We start from the raw sequence: 20,039 nt of genomic DNA on the forward strand, positions 1-20,039 counted from the left end.
AGGAAATTCTGATGAATTTCGGAAGGGTCTCTGGTTATTTAATAAATGCCCACAAAACAGATATTATGACTAGGAATACACCGCCTAGCAATGTGATAACTAAACATCAAATTCGGTATTTAGGTATACAAATATCACAGAAGATTTCTGATCTCGCACAAGTAATACTTGATTTAGAAAAGAAAGAAATTATTGTACTATTAAGATCTTGGGCTGGCCTTCCACTGACCTTACTAGGCCGTTCTAACTTGATCAAAATGTCTATCCTGCCAAAATGTACTTTTATTTTTGATTCAATCCCTCTATATTTCAATCCTCCTTCCTTGAAAGAGCTCCAGGGCCTCATAAATAGATTCCTTTGGTCTAACAAAGGGGTCAGGATAGCATGGAGGAAGCTACGGTGTGCGAAGTTGGAGGGTGGCATTGCTGCTCCTGATCTTCGATTTTATTGTTATGCCTTGCAACTGAAGAATGTAAGGTCCTTTTTGTTTAATGCTTCCTGTTTCCCCCCAATGTTTCAAGATTGGTTGAAAATACTCCTCAAGGTGGAGATGGTTGCCTTTTCAAGTTTGGACATCCCTAATACTTTAAAAAGATCAAACTTAAGGTATTAATATCTGCCTGTGAAGTCTGGTATTATACAAGGAAGACTCTAAAAATCTCTTATTATAGTTCGGAGGCCCCCATTTGGAACTCTCCAGGGACTCCTACCTGTTTAAAGGATTGTCTGTCAACTCCGCTGTTGGAAGAGGGTATCTTGAAGTGGGGCCAACTTTTACAAGAGAATAAACTTCTTCCTTGGGAAGTACTTTTCAATACCACCCATCAAAAACTCTCAAGAATTAAGTTTTACCAGTTATCGAGTTGGGCTGCCAGAATAAATAACGAGGGGGAAACAATTGGAGATTATGAATTCACCTCACAGGGACCCGTTCGTCAACGTAAAGAGGTCTCTAAATAGTATTGGTTGTTGGTTGGGGGGAGCCTACCCTACAACTGATGGAAGAACCCTGGAGGAAAGACCTGCCTTTGTCCGACGTAACATACTTATGGCAAGTATCGATGTGCACTTTATGGAATGTGGTCAAAGCTGCCCATCTTAAAAGAAACCATATGTTCACACTCCATAGGGCGTATTGGACCCCGAAGAGACTCTCAAAATTAGGAGGAAGTTGGCAGAGGGTCTGCCCGAAGTGCGCCTCTGATGATGCAGATGATGTACATATGTTTTGGCAGTTTTCTTCTATCCAGGGCTTCTGGTCCAATCTTGGTAAGAATCTCACAGAGGTGATGGGGAGAAAAATTAAGGTAAGCCTAATTTTGGTTATATTTGGGGTTTTTCCGGAGGAAACTTAGAGTCCTAATCTTTCTAAATTACAAGTTTCTTTTTTCTTTTTATTAATTTTACTTGCCAGAAGGGAAATCTTCATAAAATGGATCTCCCCTCAATCCCCAACGATATTAGAATGGTCTCCTCGGTGAAACGTATTTACACACTTGATCTTGCGAGTTCATCGAAAAAGAGTTTTGGAATGTGGGGGATCTGGAATAAGTGGGTCAATAACCCAAGTTAAATCTTAATTTAATATTTTGAATATATAATATCCTGTACATTTCCAATATCTACAAGGTCCAATAATTATACTTTAGGTAGGACCCTTAAAGTTATACAGCAGGGTGTGTAAATTCTTCCTATGGGATGGTGGCAGCTAGTTTAGTCGGATCCCCTTTGATTTACCAACTCGGTGGCGTCACTCTATTCAGGGGATCTGAGAATAAACTTATGACTTGCCTATAAACCTCTTACCTATTGATAAACTAGAACCAAAAAAAAAAAATATATATATATATATATATATATATATCCAAGAAACTTCCCAAATGTGCAGTCGCGCACAGCAGCAGGAACGGACAACTCCAATCGCCAATGCTTACAAATTGTCTTTATTAGATATTAAATACGTGCTTAGTCCATGTGTATATATCATAGGAAAGTAACTTGTTCATGTACATTTTTTCACTCTCTATGGACAGCTAGATCTTAAGGTCCTCCAGTTCATAGATCGCCCTATATTTCCAATCCAACATAATCAACATGGTGGCCAGCTCTTGCAGGCCAAACAAATGTCGCATTTTCTAAGCTGTGGGTCGAGCGTAAAAAAAAAATCTGCTTCGTGCAAAACGTTTGCTGGGCTGAAGAACTTTTGGCTTGTTGGTGATGGAGTAGATGGAGTAGACATGCCAGTAAGGGCCTTGTGAAGTTGCCTTTGAAGTTGGGAAGGATGAGAGGGAAGGAGCACCACATTTTCTCAAGCCAAACATCAAGTAACATATCTCAATCGATATGTAAGACCTTTAGTTATGCTGGCCCTTATCCAGAAATCCAGCCATGGGGACACCCACCACATGAGATGCATGGAGGGTTTCGAGTTACACAAATTCCAGAATTTTTCAGTAACATAACATTAGTATGTAATAAAATGTCCAACACATAAAACAGGACATACCCTGGATTTGATCTTTTGTCAGAAGCAAAACTTTGCCTTTTCTCAGGACTTGGAGATCATGTGGACCAACTATTGATCTTTAGATTTTGATATCTTACTGAAAACCCACTCTGCCTTTCAGAGAAAATAGTGGGAAAGGAAAGTAAATGGGTTGAAACTGGAAAATATTATCTCCACATGTCGGTAATGAAACATTTGTTAGTTCCATGTACTCAGCCTTCGTGCCTGAAGGAAGCCAGACTTTTGAAGGAAAGCTTTTTAATTTTAACAAAACGTTTAACTTGATGTGACTACAAAGAAAAGATATCATTCTTATACAATTTTAACAGATAAATATACCTGTAGGTAAATCTTTACTGCCATTATTGACAATCTAAATTCCCCTATTTCGCAAAACAAGCTTGTGATAGCTTAGAATCTTGAACCTGAGAAATGTTAAGTCAAGATAATGAAAGAAAACAGTAGCCCTCCCTAATTCACTGCCTTTGCCTTAGTCATGGTAGAGGAATGTCCAGCCTTCATGTGGTCTAATAGGCCGGGGGGATTTCACTAGACGTTTGCCCTGCCCACATACTAATTCACTCTTGAACAATGATCATGCATTATGTCACTGAGATTATAAACTCCACTTTTGATTCTGTAGTGGTCCCAAGGTTGCAAAAAAACAACTATAATTCACCCTCTCCTAAAATAAATAGACCGAAACGATGAAGACCTGTCTAATTTTCACATTATCATCTTGCTCCTCTATCCAAATTATTAGAGAATGTGATCATTACACAACTCCAAACACATGATCAGTCTGACAACCACTTGGATGAATCACTAGAATGTTTTACAGATTTAGGGATAAAGCCGTTGGTTGTTTCTATGGCTGTTAGAACTGGCGATTTCTGGTTGGCTAAGGCTTGCGCCAAAGTCAGGCAGAAACCACCACTCTAGTCAGGGCAAGGAAGTTACACGCCAAAGATAACCTCTGCTCACCCCCTTGGTAGCTTGGCACGAGCCGTCAGGCTTATCTCTGAGGCAAGGTGTAAAGCGTTTGCGCGCGCACCCAGCAACAACACCCTAGGCCCACCACAAAGGAAACTCCACACAAGGTATTCTATAAAAATAGCCTTTGTATTATAATAAAACACATTAGATAAAAACACACACTTTACAATGTGCCAACAGGCACGGGCAGAATTTACAAGGGATTATATGTACAAGGGACAGGGCCACATGGACCACTGTCAGGAATCAGCACTTTTAGAATATAAAATTACTGTAGCACAAAATACACATATAACACACAACCGGTAACTACTGGTAACCAGAAAGTACCACCTACGCAACCCTAACCACCTTAGGAGAATGTCACGCAGGGAACTAGGACCTCACTAGCACCACCTGTACTAGGAGAAAACAAACAACCACCTAAGTATCACAATACCTGTAGGGGTAAACGCACATTACACATGATGCATAAAACATTCAGAGGTGTAGGACATGGAAAACACATGATGCATAAAATACATTCAGCGGTGTAAAGCAAGGCACATGACACATACAAAATACATTCAGAGGTGTAAAGCAAGGCACATGACGCATAAAAAATACATTCAGAGGTGTAAAGCAAGGCACATGACGCATAAAGTACATTCAGAGGTGCAGGAAAGGGACAATTGCCCAAGAACTCATATAAGCCACCACCTGTGGCAGTCCCTAGGCCAACTGGCCTTGTCCAGGCTAGGACGCTCTGTCCCAGTCAGGCTGCGCCAGCTGCGCAAGCCAAAAGCGTAAATATCCCAACCTAAACGTTGCAGCTGCCCACTAAGTGCTGGGCAGCTGTAGGAATGCTGGGTACCACTAATATGCCCTGGGACACGAATCCGCCTCTCTCGTGGAGCCTTCGTGGGCTCTGCTAACAATATGTCCCCAAGAGCCTTCGTGGCTCAAGACCAATGTGCCCCGGAGTCCCTCTGGACTCTAACAAAATCTCGCCCCCCAACGTTGGAGCGTCAGCGCTCTAAAATACACAGTGGGGGCCAACGTTGGAGCGGCCCGCTGCCTTCCGGGGCCGCTCTGAGTGCCAAAGAAATGCCTCGTTTCACCTGCCAGCCTCACGGGGCTCGAGACCCCAATACTTCGCCCCTTCATCGGAGCCACGGGGCTCAGAAACCAATGCGCCCCTTTTGGAGCCTCACAGGCTCTAACACTACTGCCCCCTTCGTTGGAGAGCGGAGCGAGGCTCTCGGTATCAACGGGCCCGCGCCGGAGACGGGGGCCGCCTACAAGCTCAGCCGGTCTGGGACCGGCACCCACGGTACTCGTGCGGAGTCCCCGAGCCCTTCCCTACTCACCGGGCTGTCCTCGGGAGACTCCGCTCCTCTTGTCCGCACTTCCTGGTCGCCGGAGCGCGGGGTGGCCTCCCGCCTGCTCCCTTCCCCAGCGCGACGTCTCTCGGGGCCTGTGAACACGTGGGCCACACCCCCTCCCGCTGAACCAATCACAGCGCGGCAGGGGATGACGCGGCCGGGAACTCCGGGCTGCGGCGGTGAACTTTGTTCTCTCTACCGCGGCGATGAGGTGGGGGGGCTCCCTCGGAGGTCACGCCAACAAGCGGGGTGGGCACCCGCCAACGAGCACAGCAATGTCCCTGGCAGGGTGGGCATCTGCCAGGGGTCCTCAGGATCAGCAAAGACGGGGCAAACGCCGGGTGGGCACCGGCTTCCTGAAATAAAGCGCTCACCGCGCTATAAAAGCCCAAACAGCGCGCCCAGCGCTATAAAGTCCAAAGAGCGCTCCCAGGCGCTACAAAGCCAAAAATGTCCAGCCATAAAGTCTTTCAAGAGCAGGGGGGAAAAGACTGGGCCCAGAGCCAGCTCACAGGGCCCTCCAGCAGGGAGGCAGTCCCCAGTGGCGGTCTCTCCTGGCGCCCAGCAGCAGCAGGCCCCCCCTCAAGTGGATCCTGCAAGAGAACAAATTGTAAGGGGACACAGCCCCTTTTTATACAGTAAAAGTCTTCGTCTGAAGGTGCAGGGAAGGGGCGAACCAGTTACAACAGGTTCCTGAGTTCTTTGTTTTGCTCAGCCCCTCTCCCTATTCACTGGCAGGGCTAGGGTCATTAGACGCACCACAGGGGCCGGAGCCAGCATTCTGTGGGGAAAGCCCTGTCCTATTCAGGACCCAGGTGTACTCCTCCCCAGCCATCAGTATGCTAAACTCCCATTCACCACTGGGTGACTCCTCCTGACTCTTGGGATTTCCCTAGTCCGTCACATGACCTCCACCAGCCAATCGCCAGACAAGCCACACATTTCATACTGCACACTGAAGTGCCCACTTCTAGAAGTGGCACTTCCACACCAGGTACATGCACGCCGCACACATCATCGCGCAGCATTCAATCACACGAGTCCGCACATACCAAACTCGGGCCTGCACACCCCACGCATCAGGAACTACCAGGACACATACATTCCCCCATGCATTCCTATGGGAGGGCAGGCCAACCTCACAACACGCACGCACTTTACCCTGGGACACAACGGTAAAGTGCGCAGAAACCCAAAAATCACTACATCAAGTCACCAATAAAAAGCAAAAAGTTTCGGGGTGAACCTGCCAGAAGGGCCGGGTCCAACACAACCCCCTTCCAGCCAAAACGCAGGGTAGACCAATCACCACCGTGAAGGGCTTCCCTGCTTTGGGCGATAAAACACGGACGCAGGCCCGCAACGGCAGGGACACCCTCCGGTTTTCCGCCACTCTGAACCCACGTGGTTCCCTCTGGAAAAACCCGGCGGACCAACTGGGCTACCCCACTGGTACTCCTCAGCTGTCCGCTGCCAGGACTAAGCCCTAGGCCATCTAGGCGCCACTGGTCCTTGCCTAACCAGAGAGTGGGGGGTAGTAACCCCTGGCACATAGTGACCATTTTCCACTCTTCCCCTCATCAGGGCTGTTCTAAACATCCACTGATCTTCCAGCCCAGGGTCCGTACCCTCGAGCTGACCAACAGTCACGGGTGAGGCTCTCCTCCCCCTACCTCTTCTTCTAGGGTTCCGTCCTCTCCTCCTCTGAGAGGCACCCTCAGAAATCAACTTTCCCACCAGCTCAGGACCTCTCCCTGAGAACTGGTCTCCCAACCTAGGGTTTAGCCCCTCAGGTTGCACCGGGGTCAGAGGCGGGCTCTGCCACCCTCTGCACCCCCTTCCAGAGTCCTGCTCCCTACCAACTGGGGCGGTACCTCCAGAAGAACAACCGGTCAGGACACTGGTTACAGTCGTCCTACCCTGCAGGTCAGGCTGATCCTGAACCTGGCCTCCCAACCTCTGGTCTAGAACCTTCGGCGGAATACTCGCCTGGCACTCCAGGACTTCTGGGGACTCACACAGTATCCCCCCAAGAGTAACATATGCCTCATATGTTGCATGACAGTCTGCCTGGCGCAGATCTCCCGTCCCCTGTCCACCTGACAGTGCACGAAGATCCCCCAGGACAGACGTGTGGTCGCCATGGTCACTTCTAGGCGACTCAGCCCTCCCGGCTGGTCCCTGACCCACTGGCTCCTCCACCGGGGAACACAGCCCCATGCCACTCCTCTCACTGGACTTCTGTACCCTCCCTACCGGAGCGGTACTGCCTGCCACCAGAACCACTGGAGCTCTATTTACAGAGACTCCAGGTTCTCCATACACTGGGCGAGCCTCCTCAAGTGGCCTGACAGGACAGCCTAGGCCCCCAACCTGGTGTTCCCTGAAGAAACCATCCAGGTTCTGAGACTGGGTTTCGGGCCACTGGGGACTCAAAGTCACCCGCTCACTCCTACTCCACTGAGATAGGCTGTGAGCCCCTACACCCCTCTCACTACTCTGGGACCTAGCTGGGCTACTCTGAACCTCTGCCCCCATCCAAGACGGGAAGATCCCTGAGCCACTGCTGTTGGAAGCACTCTCCCATACCTCATCAGAACCTTGGGCACCCTCTAAACGGTCTGCTTCCTCTGCCAGCTCCCATGGGCAAAAAGAGCCATACCTCAACAGGTGCTGGCGCAACCCGGGATAACAACTACCGAGCAGCTGCTCTTTGATAATCAGAGCATACAGTCCGTAAAAATCCCGTTTCGTGTTTACCCTTAACCAATCATCCAGTGCATCCTCACATTCACCCACAAACGTGTTCCAAGACTGGTGAGGCAGTTTCTTACTGCCCCTGAATGTCAACCTCCATTCCTCCTCTTGGAAAACAGGTACCATACTCTGGGAATGGGGAATGGGACTCTCTGCACTGGGCTCTCTATTGCTGCCACCACTGGACTCAACCCTCCCTGGGGAGCCCAGAAAACTAAGACTGCGCGCAGGGGATAGTCTACTCTCCAGCGCTGATTTCTCCCTGGTGAAGGCCCTCTCAGCCTCCTCTATCCTCTCCTGCGCTAAGACCCTCTCGGTCTCCAGCTTTTTCTCCTCTATATTCAGCTGCGCCATCCCCCGGGCATGCTCTACCCTGAGCTTCTCCATGGCCAGCTGATGCTCCCTCTCTTCCCTCCTGTCTACCCACTCCTCTGGGGACAGGGAAAGGGATGGGGTGCTGCTCCTGACACTGGACCCAGCAAGGGACTCCCTATCTATGGGGTCTTCACTCTCTACTGGCGTCCCAGTCAGGTAATCCTCCTCCTCTTCAGATTCCTCAGGGCTCCCCTCAGACCCACCACCCTCTCGGCGTGCGGCCCGGGCCCTATCCTCCTCACTGCGCTCACGTTCCCATTCGTCCTTCTGCCAATTGATCAAGTTTTCCCTGAGTTTTGACTGGAAGTCTGACATACTCACTGCTATGTCTCTCTCCTCACAAAAATCAACCAACTCCCCCATACTGTATCTAAACAGCCCACAGAAATTAAAACCAGACTCCATTTTGGCAAGACGCTCAGGGACACGTGCAACACAAGGGACCTAGGTATCTGAGCTAACACAGGAGTACACGATTCACAAAGGACACCTTTAGGAGAAGAAATAATGGAACTCAAAACAATAATCCCCAAAACATGTGATTATCTAATGCAGAGTTTTGTGGTGCAGCCAGTCGCTGCTGCGGTACAGCGCAAACGCAAGTCCAAATCCCACCGCTGCCACCAATGTTAGAACTGGCGATTTCTGGTTGGCTAAGGCTTGCGCCAAAGTCAGGCAGAAACCACCACTCTAGTCAGGGCAAGGAAGTTACACGCCAAAGATAACCCCTGCTCACCCCCTTGGTAGCTTGGCACGAGCAGTCAGGCTTATCTCTGAGGCAAGGTGTAAAGCGTTTGCGCGCGCACCCAGCAACAACACCCTAGGCCCACCACAAAGGAAACTCCACACAAGGTATTCTATAAAAATAGCCTTTGTATTATAATAAAACACATTAGATAAAAGCACACACTTTACAATGTGCCAACAGGCACGGGCAGAATTTACAAGGGATTATATGTACAGGGGACAGGGCCACATGGACCACTGTCAGGAATCAGCATTTTTAGAATATAAAATTACTGTAGCACAAAATACACATATAACACACAACCAGTAACTACTGGTAACCAGAAAGTACCACCTATGCAACCCTAACCACCTTAGGAGAATGTCACGCAGGGAACTAGGACCTCACTAGCACCACCTGTACTAGGAGAAAACAAACAACCACCTAAGTATCACAATACCTGTAGGGGTAAACGCACATTACACATGATGCATAAAACATTCAGAGGTGTAGGACATGGAAAACACATGATGCATAAAATACATTCAGCGGTGTAAAGCAAGGCACATGACGCATAAAAAATACATTCAGAGGTGTAAAGCAAGGCACATGATGCATAAAAAATACATTCAGAGGTGTAAAGCAAGGCACATGACGCATAAAGTACATTCAGAGTTGCAGGAAAGGGACAATTGCGCAAGAACTCATATAAGCCACCACCTGTGGCAGTCCCTAGGCCAACTGGCCTTGTCCAGGCTAGGACGCTCTGTCCCAGTCAGGCTGCGCCAGCTGCGCAAGCCAAAAGCGTAAATATCCCAACCTAAACGTTGCAGCTGCCCACTAAGTGCTGGGCAGCTGTAGGAATGCTGGGCACCACTAATATGCCCTTGGACACGAATCCGCCTCTCTCGTGGAGCCTTCGTGGGCTCTGCTAACAATATGTCCCCAAGAGCCTTCGTGGCTCAAGACCAATGTGCCCCGGAGTCCCTCTGGACTCTAACAAAATCTCGCCCCCCAACGTTGGAGCGTCAGCGCTCTAAAATACACAGTGGGGGCCAACGTTGGAGCGGCCCGCTGCCTTCCGGGGCCGCTCTGAGTGCCAAAGAAATGCCTCGTTTCACCTGGCAGCCTCACGGGGCTCGAGACCCCAATACTTCGCCCCTTCGTCGGAGCCACGGGGCTCAGAAACCAATGCGCCCCGTTTGGAGCCTCACAGGCTCTAACACTACTGCCCCCTTCGTTGGAGAGCGGAGCGAGGCTCTCGGTATCAACGGGCCCGCGCCGGAGACGGGGGCCGCCTACAAGCTCAGCCGGTCTGGGACCGGCACCCACGGTACTCGTGCGGAGTCCCCAAGCCCTTCCCTACTCACCGGGCTGTCCTCGGGGCACTCCGCTCCTCTTGTCCGCACTTCCTGGTCGCCGGAGCGCGGGGTGGCCTCCCGCCTGCTCCCTTCCCCAGCGCGACGTCTCTCGGGCCTGTGAACACGTGGGCCACACCCGCTCCCGCTGAACCAATCACAGCGCGGCAGGGGGATGACGCAGCCGGGAACTCCGGGCTGCGGCGGTGAACTTCGTTCTCTCTACCGCGGCGATGAGGGGGGGGGCTCCTTCGGAGGTCACGCCAACAAGCGGGGTGGGCACCCGCCAACGAGCACAGCAACGTCCCTGGCAGGGTGGGCACCTGCCAGGGGTCCTCAGGATCAGCAAAGACGGGGCAAACGCCGGGTGGGCACCGGCTTCCTGAAATAAAGCGCTCACCGCGCTATAAAAGCCCAAACAGCGCGCCCAGCGCTATAAAGTCCAAAGAGCGCTCCCAGGTGCTACAAAGCCAAAAATGTCCAGCCATAAAGTCTTTCAAGAGCAGGGGGGCAAAGACTGGGCCCAGAGCCAGCTCACAGGGCCCTCCAGCAGGGAGGCAGTCCCCAGTGGCGGTCTCTCCTGGCGCCCAGCAGCAGCAGGCCCCCCCTCAAGTGGATCCTGCAAGAGAACAAATTGTAAGGGGACACAGCCCCTTTTTATACAGTAAAAGTCTTTGTCTGAAGGTGCAGGGAAGGGGCGAACCAGTTACAACAGGTTCCTGAGCACTTTGTTTTGCTCAGCCCCTCTCCCTATTCACTGGCAGGGCTAGGGTCATTAGACGCACCACAGGGGCCGGAGCCAGCATTGTGTGGGGAAAGCCCTGTCCTATTCAGGACCCAGGTGTACTCCTCCCCAGCCATCAGTATGCTAAACTCCCATTCACCACTGGGTGACTCCTCCTGACTCTTGGGATTTCCCTAGTCCGTCACATGACCTCCACCAGCCAATCGCCAGATAAGCCACACATTTCATACTGCACACTGAAGTGCCCACTTCTAGAAGTGGCACTTCCACACCAGGTACATGCACGCCGCACACATCATCGTGCAGCATTCAATCACACGAGTTCGCACATACCAAACTCGGGCCTGCACACCCCACGCATCAGGAACTACCAGGACACATACATTCCCAATGCATTCCTATGGGAGGTCAGGCCAACCTCACAACACGCACGCACTTTACCCTGGGACACAGCGCTAAAGTGCGCAGAAACCCAAAAATCACTACATCAAGTCACCAATAAAAAGCAAAAAGTTTCGGGGTGAACCTGCCAGAAGGGCCGGGTCCAACAATGGCCATCTGAAAATTATACTGGATAAAGTTTATTTAGGAGATATTGTTCTAGCAGAGCCTTCATCTGCCTTTGATACTATTGATCACCAAGTCCCGATTCATCACCACCTGGTTGAAGTGGGGAGGAAGGAACAATCCTTCCTTGGTTTACCTCATTTCTGGTTGATCACAGGCAATTAATACAACTGGGTCCTTACACTTTTGAGCCAAAGAACCAAATTGTGGAGTTCCACAGGCTCTTCTCTTTCTCTGATTTTATTCAACCTATATTTAAGGCCTTTGGCAGCTAAGTAACAAGATTTTGAAAACTCCTCTTATATGTATAAGCTAGAGAATCTCAGGAGTACTAGAGACTATACAGATCAGAAACTTGCAGAAAGAGGCAGAATAAAGGTCAGCAACGACCAGATAGAGGCAAGATAAAGGTCAGAAATGAGCGGAAAGAGGCAGACTAAAGGTCAGAATCTAGCTCACTGGGTTGCAAGCCAGCGAACCCTCATCGAATCTGGACTGGTGAAGAGCATAGAGGGACCTGGCAGAAAAAGCTCCAGAGAAGTTCCTAAGTCCGAAGGAAAAATCTCGACCGAGGCCTACTGAGAGGGGTATCCGAGAAGAGCTCCATCGCGGTCAACCTGAAACTTTGACTTTGTCCCGGTCTAGTGCGACGAGACATCTCAAAGTGGTGCTATAGGTTTCTTTGTGCTATATAGTGCTAATTCTTTAAAAATTCATATCTCCGGTTCCCTACGTTCGATTTTTGTCTTTTGTTTGTCATTTTAAAGATTTCAAAAATCCTATATTTATAAATTGGTGTGGGATTTTTATTGTGTGTTGTGTCTTCATTATTTACTGAATTGGTGTTTTTAAATGCTTTACATACCTGTCTCTTAAGTTAAACTTGCCTGCTCGCAGCCAAGCTACCCAGGGTTGGGCATGGGAAAAGATTATTGAGACCTGTACTCAGCCCTAGACTTTGTTAGGGGCCTTATTGCCAGTGGTAGATGCATATTTACAGCTACTAATAACCCACTTTCTAAAACAGTGATTGTTTCACTACATCTGATGCGGTCTCTTCTTGCGTGAATAGCTGAAGTGGTTAGTAAAGAGTTGGTCTCCATGTGAATGCCACAGGCATTTCTGATATGTTTATAACACCCTTTAATTTCTACTGACACTATGCTTTCCAAATTGTCTTATAACAACATGTACATAAATGCCATAATAGTCTTTGACTTATGTGTGGCATGAAAAACTATTTTTATCCCAATTCAGATTTTTAGAGCCTGATTTAGAATTTGACATGCCAGCTGCCAAATTGCTACTGTAGCAGAGACATTGCCGCCAAAACACTGGCAGAGGTACGCTGAAACGAAGGATTTGTATTGGTGGATATTTTCTGCCTCCATGGTTGGAGCTGCACTTGGTGTAAACTTTCCATGGCAGAATATCTCTAATACATATGACATTGCCCTTGTCAGCTTCTTAAGCATTGACTCGGCTTTCCTTGTGAAACTTTCTTCATTGTCCCTCCTAAACACCACCCCACGACAAACTCTATTCACAAGGTCCCCACCAACATATGTATCCTGGAAATGCACCAACAAAGAGTAGTTCATTTCCAGGTGTTGTATTACAATGTTCTTCTCACACTGGGAGCTTTCTCCTACTATTTCACAGTTTTCTCTATGATACTGACATGACATTTAGGTGATGTTGATAGAATTGGCATCTAGTGCCCCCACTATACGTTGGGGGCACATCTGATGGCATTTCTTTTGCTATCATGACTGTAAAATGAGAGCTACTGATGGAAGTGCTGACAGAAGTACTGCCAATAGGATCATACACTTCTTAACCTCTTTACCTTGTTTGGTGGATGTTACATTACTGTCCTCCTCTACAAGAGGCCACTAGTGCCTAAAGTAACTGGGCATGTGAGCAACTGAATATTTAACCACTACATTCCTCAAAGGATTTGCTTTACCTAGTTATTCTTAATTAGAGCATGACATGGGATTCCCCTGCTATACTTTTTGTCCCTTTAGTGAGCTACTTACAGGTTAAATTGATATTGATTTGGATGAATGGCTTTTGAAAGTTTAGGAAATTGAAAAAAACCTTCCAGAGGCATTTGACGCAAATGGCATACAGTTTTAGCTAATCCCTCCATTCCTTCCTTAAAATAAAGATGGTGTGCCTTTCACTTTCTTACTTACTACATTCACAATACTCTGTGGAATGAGTAGAATTATCTCTCCATGTAGTATAGTGCTTCGAAGCTGTATATTTAATCGATTCATTAAAAAGAGGAGAGTGTGCACATTAAAACATAAACTTTTCCTAATACCATCAAGCATCTCCATCCCATAACTTATTTACTAAATTACTTTAAAAGTGAAAGACTTCTTTATGAGGATGACAGACCCCAGAGAGAATCTAGTATGATGCCTAAGTTAGCCAATATTAATAGTCGCTGTCAAGGTGAAGGCATTCCTAGGAGCAAAAATGTAAAGAATTAATTCACTGACAAAAGACAATCATCAGAGTGGTCAGACGGATCAGCTTCCTGAACCCCCCAGATGTTTTGTCATCCTAAGAAATCAAGGATATCCTGCCTTGTTCCATAAATTTGCCAAAAGAGGATTCCAGCTCTCTTGTTAATCGCTTCTTTAGCAGGAGTGCTGGGTGACCTTGTTTACAGGAGCTGCTGCAAAAACATCTTGGCATTTGATGAATGCAAATGGAGGAAGGAAAGTTTGTTGGACCTCACAAGTCTCTAGCCCTGCATTGACAGCCATCAGCAGAGGGTCACAAACAAACCCCTTCCTCATTAATGTTAATGAGGCAGGAGTTTTTGTGACTGCCTGCAAATGGATATTTTGCGCTGCGACTGATATGCGCAAGTAAGTGCAAAATGAATGTGAGGTTACAAACCAGTCAATGTGCAAAACATGACTTGTTTCCAACCTTACTTTAGTCTGTCAGGACGCATGTAATGGTGGCATCCTTAAACACTAAGGATGCCACCTTCTTCTCATTAGGACTCACTTGTGTTAGCACACCTGCAAAACATATACATTACAGATCAGTGGCTCATGATGCATTGTGATAAAAACAACATAAAGAACACATTAAAAATAAGGTACAAGGTTCCAAAAGCAAGAGAAGACTTTGCACATAGTAACATTATCACACAAAGTTGTCGTAACCCATAGAATATCAAGAAGTTGTCGTAATCCATAGAATATCAAGAATATATGATTGTACTACTGAATATTGACTCCCAGAATATAGTGTTATAAGAATATTGAGGACAGAATATTGAGGGACAAACCATCTAAAGTTAGGTTTATCAAAGAAGTATGGATTTACTATTCCTAAATCCATGTCTACAAGTCCTTGAAGATATCTATCTATCTATCTATCTATCTATCTATCTATCTATCTATCTATCTATCTATCTATCTATCTATCTATCTATCTATCTATCTATCTATCTATCTATCTATCTATTTATCCATCTAAGAGATAGATAGATAGATAGATAGATAGATAGATAGATAGATAGATAGATAGATAGATAGATAGATAGATAGATAGATAGATAGATAGATAGATAGATAGATAGATAGATAGACAGATAGACAGATAGACAGATAGACAGATAGACAGAAAGATAGATAGAGAGACAGAGAGATAGATAGATAGATAGATAGATAGATAGATAGATAGATAGATAGATAGATAGATAGATAGATAGATAGATAGATAGATAGATAGATAGATAGATAGATAGATAGATAGATAGATAGATAGATAGATAGATAGATAGATAGATAGATAGATAGATAGATAGATAGATAGATAGATAGATATCACCAAGGTACATACAGGCGTAGTTAGGTATAGAAAATGTAACTTTCATACCTTCCATTTTTCCCCAATATCCTGGCCACTATATTTGAACCTGTTGATATTCTGAGGTCCATATGCAGGGTGGACACTGACTAACAAAATGAAGACAGATAGCTGAAAATGTAGTCAAGTCGGTCAGAGAGAGCACACGTCTCAAGCAATAGAGAAAGGACAGAGGGAAGCAGAAGGAAATGTATCATTAAAAAAGGTGGGAAAGAAGACTGTGAAATAAGATACAAGCAACACTCAAGGGTTGACATCCATGTTTTACACTGTATATGCTTGTCGGTCCGATTGGCCTCAAGATACGTTCATGAATTGTAAATGAATGCTGCATGTTACTACACTGTGAACAGTCCTACAAGTTTTAAAATTGTTATTTAATACATCATTAATGCAATGTAATTAAACTATTATTTAAATAGAAAATACCTATGGGGGTCTTTGGTGCTTGGTATAATGTGCACACATTCTCTCTTCGAAAATACTCTTTCGATCCATGATTTCTGAGCCTGAAAGAGAGAGAGAAACATAGAAGAGATTAGAACAGATGAGACCATAGATTGAAAGCCAGCCACTCGAGCTCTCATTCATAATTTATAGCTAAGTGAGAAACGTTCTCTGGCAGCACACTTTTTGGGAGAATCGTAAAACACTATGACAGACTCAGTTACATGCACTTGGTGCCAAGTATGGTATTGTTTGCTGCAAACACTTTTTACCACTATATTATGAAGACAGATTTGTGGAGGTTGTGACAAGAACGTGTGTGCATATTTGTTGTGTTGCATTTTATTGAAGTGGTGATGCGTTTTGTTTTGTACTGTTGATTTTTTGTGTTTCTTTGTTACATTGTGGTTTTTGCATTGCAGTCTGTATTGACTGTTCTGGTAGGTTTTGTCCTGTTATATCTTTTGTGTTGTTGTTTTCCTTCTGCTATATTCTATTGTTTTCTGTAATTACATCCAGATGTCAATAAATGCTGCTACATCCATCCAAACGCTGCACATTCCTTTAAAGTTCCAGTGACAAACTACCAGTTACCCCAGTAAACCCAAAACTGTGGTCGAGGCCCATGCCTTAAATTAGCACTTCCGGTGTATGTGCTAGGGTGCCTTGCTTCAATGAACTATGTCTCTCTAGTCTCTTTTCTCTATGATGTACTTATAAGAGGAATTTTCGAACCTCCAAGGCTGGCATTTTTTGTCTTCTAGAGCCGTTTATTTCTATGGTATTAGCGTGAACTCCTGAATAAGAATTATTTTCTTAACGTTGATGCATTCTTTCTTTTTTTTTTCTGGGGAAGGTGAAGTGTGTGGTTGCGAGTCTAAGGAGTGCAGGGTTCTTGAAGCTCTCCAGGGATGAGCTGTACCTGTTAACTGTATTGGGTCCAAGCTCTACAATCGCCCTTCCATTTACAAAGTGATCAAATAGATTAAATGTGAGACTGGAACCAGGGACCACATGCATCATGCATTTTGCATTCGCAGACTCGGGCCGTTTGCGACCAGAAAAAACCCATTTTGGTATGAATTCCAATTTGTGATTCGGTTACATATTACCGAATCGCAATTTGGAATTGCGAATAAATACCAATTCGGTATCAGGAATGGGCGTGTTTAGGGCATCCCTTCCTAATACTGAATCGCAGCGGTATGTAGGAATGTTTTGCGGTCTCGAAACATTTGCATTTTACCACCTACTTTGAGTAGGTGGTAACACATTCGCAAACAGGAAGGGGTCCCCAAGGCACCCCCTTCCCCTTTGTGAATGTTCGTAAAAATGTTTTTTAAGAGCAGGCAGTGGGACCACTGCCTGCTCTTGTGAAATAAAAAGGAAACTTTTCATGTTTCTTTTTTAAATGCAACCCATTTTCTTTTAATGAAAACGGGCTGCATTTAAACAAAAAATGATTGCTTTATTTAAAAGCAACCACAGACATGGTGGTCTGCTGACCCCAAGCAGTCCACCATCTCTGTGATTTTGGCAGTTCCTAATGGGTCGCAAATTGCGACCCACCTCATTAATATTAATGACATAGGGCACTTTGCGACCCGTTAGGACCCGCTAAATGAAACTCATGGAGTTTCATACATTAAAATAGCGATTACCTAATTGCAATTTGCAAAGAATTGAACTTAAGTAATTGCTAATTGAAATAATGATACATGTGACCCCAGATCTCTAGAATGCAGCGTGTCCTGGAGCGTTTGGAAAATGGAGAGTAAAGGCAAGGCTTGAAACCGGTTTCAAGAGCTTGACAAAGTAGTATTTGTGAAAGCATCTGGCTTATGATGCCGAATCCTCAAAAAAGGTGCTCAAAAGGGGAGGTAAACAAAAAGTACCAGAATATTCCCTAAAAACAGTGTTATTTACAGTGGATTAAAAGATGGAAGACAGTTTAGTGGTAGGAATACAAACACACATGATGAGCCTGCTTGGTCTTTCTTAGAGTGACTTTCCAATAGGTGTACAGGAGTCTAAAATGGTGCGTTTTGGTGAAATGTCTATATCTTGCCTCAAAAACAATAACTTAAAATTCTTGTTATCTGGGACTTTTGAATTATTTCTCCTCTATCCCTCTTTGGTATACTGACATACCTATCCCATGGGGTCTGCCAACGTCTAGCAGCAGGCCACAAGAGAGATGGAGAACCACTGCTGATCCAGCTGCTTAACACTGGTAAAGGGGGATTGGGGCAAGAGTAAAATGGCGGAATGGGGCGAAACAGGAAGTTTGATGAGACAGGAAGAAGTAAAATGTAGTCGAAAAAATGACGGGTGTAATAATAAAGAGCAATAACTTTTTTATCATGTTTAAAATAACAATTATTTGACAAATAAATAACCTCATTGTATTCAATTATTTTACTTTATTTTTGTCAGGGAATTTACTTCCTTCTTAAATGTAAGGGCTTTAATTCATCCTGTAGAAGGTTGCAAATCTTATATTCGTGTCCACAGAAATGCCTGACCAATTTCTAGGAGTTTGGCCATAAGTAATCCTTTTGCAATTTCTCTATCTGTGCCTACTTTATCTTCCATAGATATTCATTCCATGGAAAAGCAATATGTCGGCCAGAGAGTCGCACTGCACACAGCACGCTGTATTGGTGCACAAAATAGGCCTTTCCATGGTTTTCAAGAAGTGTGTGTGTGTGTGGTACACGATGATGTTTAGAAATCTTATTTTACTACCTGTTTTCTGTTTTTGAAACTGTTGCGCAAAATTTTCCCTAATCTTCTTTACCAATCCCATTGGCTACTGGCCCAAGTGTCCTTTTGAAGCCAACTTGATTATTGTAACTCTCTGCTCCTGGGCTCACCCAATTCTTACACTGATTTGGTGCATTACAAATGTGACAGAATGCCTTGCTCTTATCCTTCCCTCTTGTTCTTCTTTTCTTACCTGAAATCATTTCACTGGTTGCCAGTTTCTGAACGGATTATTTTTAAGTCTTTTGGTATGGTCTCCTGAGACTACTGTTGTCTGGGCACTTTCTACCTTCAACAAAAATTGTACCACAACCTCCCATCCCATTCCCTCAAATCTTCAACAGCCCTGTCTTTTTGTTGGCCGCAGATTCTGTTGTGTGTGGGCTTATGGCCGAATCTTTTCTATCACTGCTGCAAATATCGGGAAATCTTTACCAGGAAGACTATGGGCATCATTAGGATGGTTTCCTGATGGAAAATGGGACCGCCCGCCATATGTGCGGCGGTCCCGTGGGGGAGATTAGGATGCGCCCACCACACTGGCGGGCGCATCACGCATTTGTAACATTACGGCGGAAGGTGCTTTCAGCAGCACCCACCGCAATGGTAAAAAAGCAGGTTGTGCATTTGCATGCACAAAGTGGCAGGCACCACGCGGTGCATGTCGCATTGTGCATGCAAATGCAGGGGGGTACCATAGGTACCCCCATGTGCATCCCCCCCCAACTTCCTGGGGGCCCGCAACGGGCTCCCAACTGTGAACTCTGCATGTGTTGCCGCCACTGAAAGGCTGCTCTCCGCCTGCATACTAATATGGATGGCGGTGTCACCATATTAAACCCTTTTCCGTCAGGTCGACTCGTCGATTGGGCAAAAAAGCAATGGACGGTCTTCCCGTCTGCCGCGGTACCCCCCGCGATAATGATATGGCGGGGGTAATTGGCATGCAGGCGGTGTAGTATGGCGGGCGGATCGCCACCGCCGTTTGGGTGGTGGCGATCCGCCCGCCATACTAATAGACCCCTATATGTCCACAACCCTTCCATAAGACTTTAAAACCTTGTCTTTTCTCCAGACTCATTGCCTAGCCTTAAGGATCCCCTTGTTTACAGTTTTCCCAGGGCAGGACACCTTTTAGGTAGTCTTTCGCTATTCACAATTAACAAGGGTGTCAGAGAAAGGCAGAATATACTGTTACACATCTTGCACCTATGAACAGGATAGGATATATCACTGATGCTATCACAGACACAGAAGAAGGGTGTCTCAGTAATAAAGGGCCATATGACCAAAACTGCCCTGGTGCCACACCCACTGCAAACACCCATTTATATATTTGCACCAGTAAAATCTGGTAGAGCTAAAGGTACCGCAAGACATCTTTGTAGTACCAAATGCACTAGTGCACAAGGTATGCTGGCACATTCTACAATGAATTGTGCTTATTGCAAAGGGTGAAGCAGCAAGCAAATGAGCTCTGCTCCTGTACTGGCAAACTTGTACCTATTTCAGATATTGTGCATTTGG

General features: G+C 46.1%; 1 protein-coding gene across 1 annotated transcript in view; it reads right to left on the minus strand.

The window, feature by feature from the left end:
- Window positions 1-20,039, minus strand: part of TRPM3 (transient receptor potential cation channel subfamily M member 3) — a 1,363,437-nt gene that overhangs the window by 883,392 nt on the left and 460,006 nt on the right. Inside the window, exon 2 of the mRNA XM_085633017.1 lies at window positions 15,729-15,808. Coding sequence (XP_085489143.1) covers window positions 15,729-15,808 — 80 coding nt within the window. The remainder of the gene's footprint in view (window positions 1-15,728; window positions 15,809-20,039) is intronic.

This window comes from Triturus cristatus, chromosome 2_1 (assembly GCF_964204655.1).
Source record: "Triturus cristatus chromosome 2_1, aTriCri1.1, whole genome shotgun sequence".
NCBI classification, from domain to species: Eukaryota; Metazoa; Chordata; class Amphibia; order Caudata; family Salamandridae; genus Triturus; species Triturus cristatus.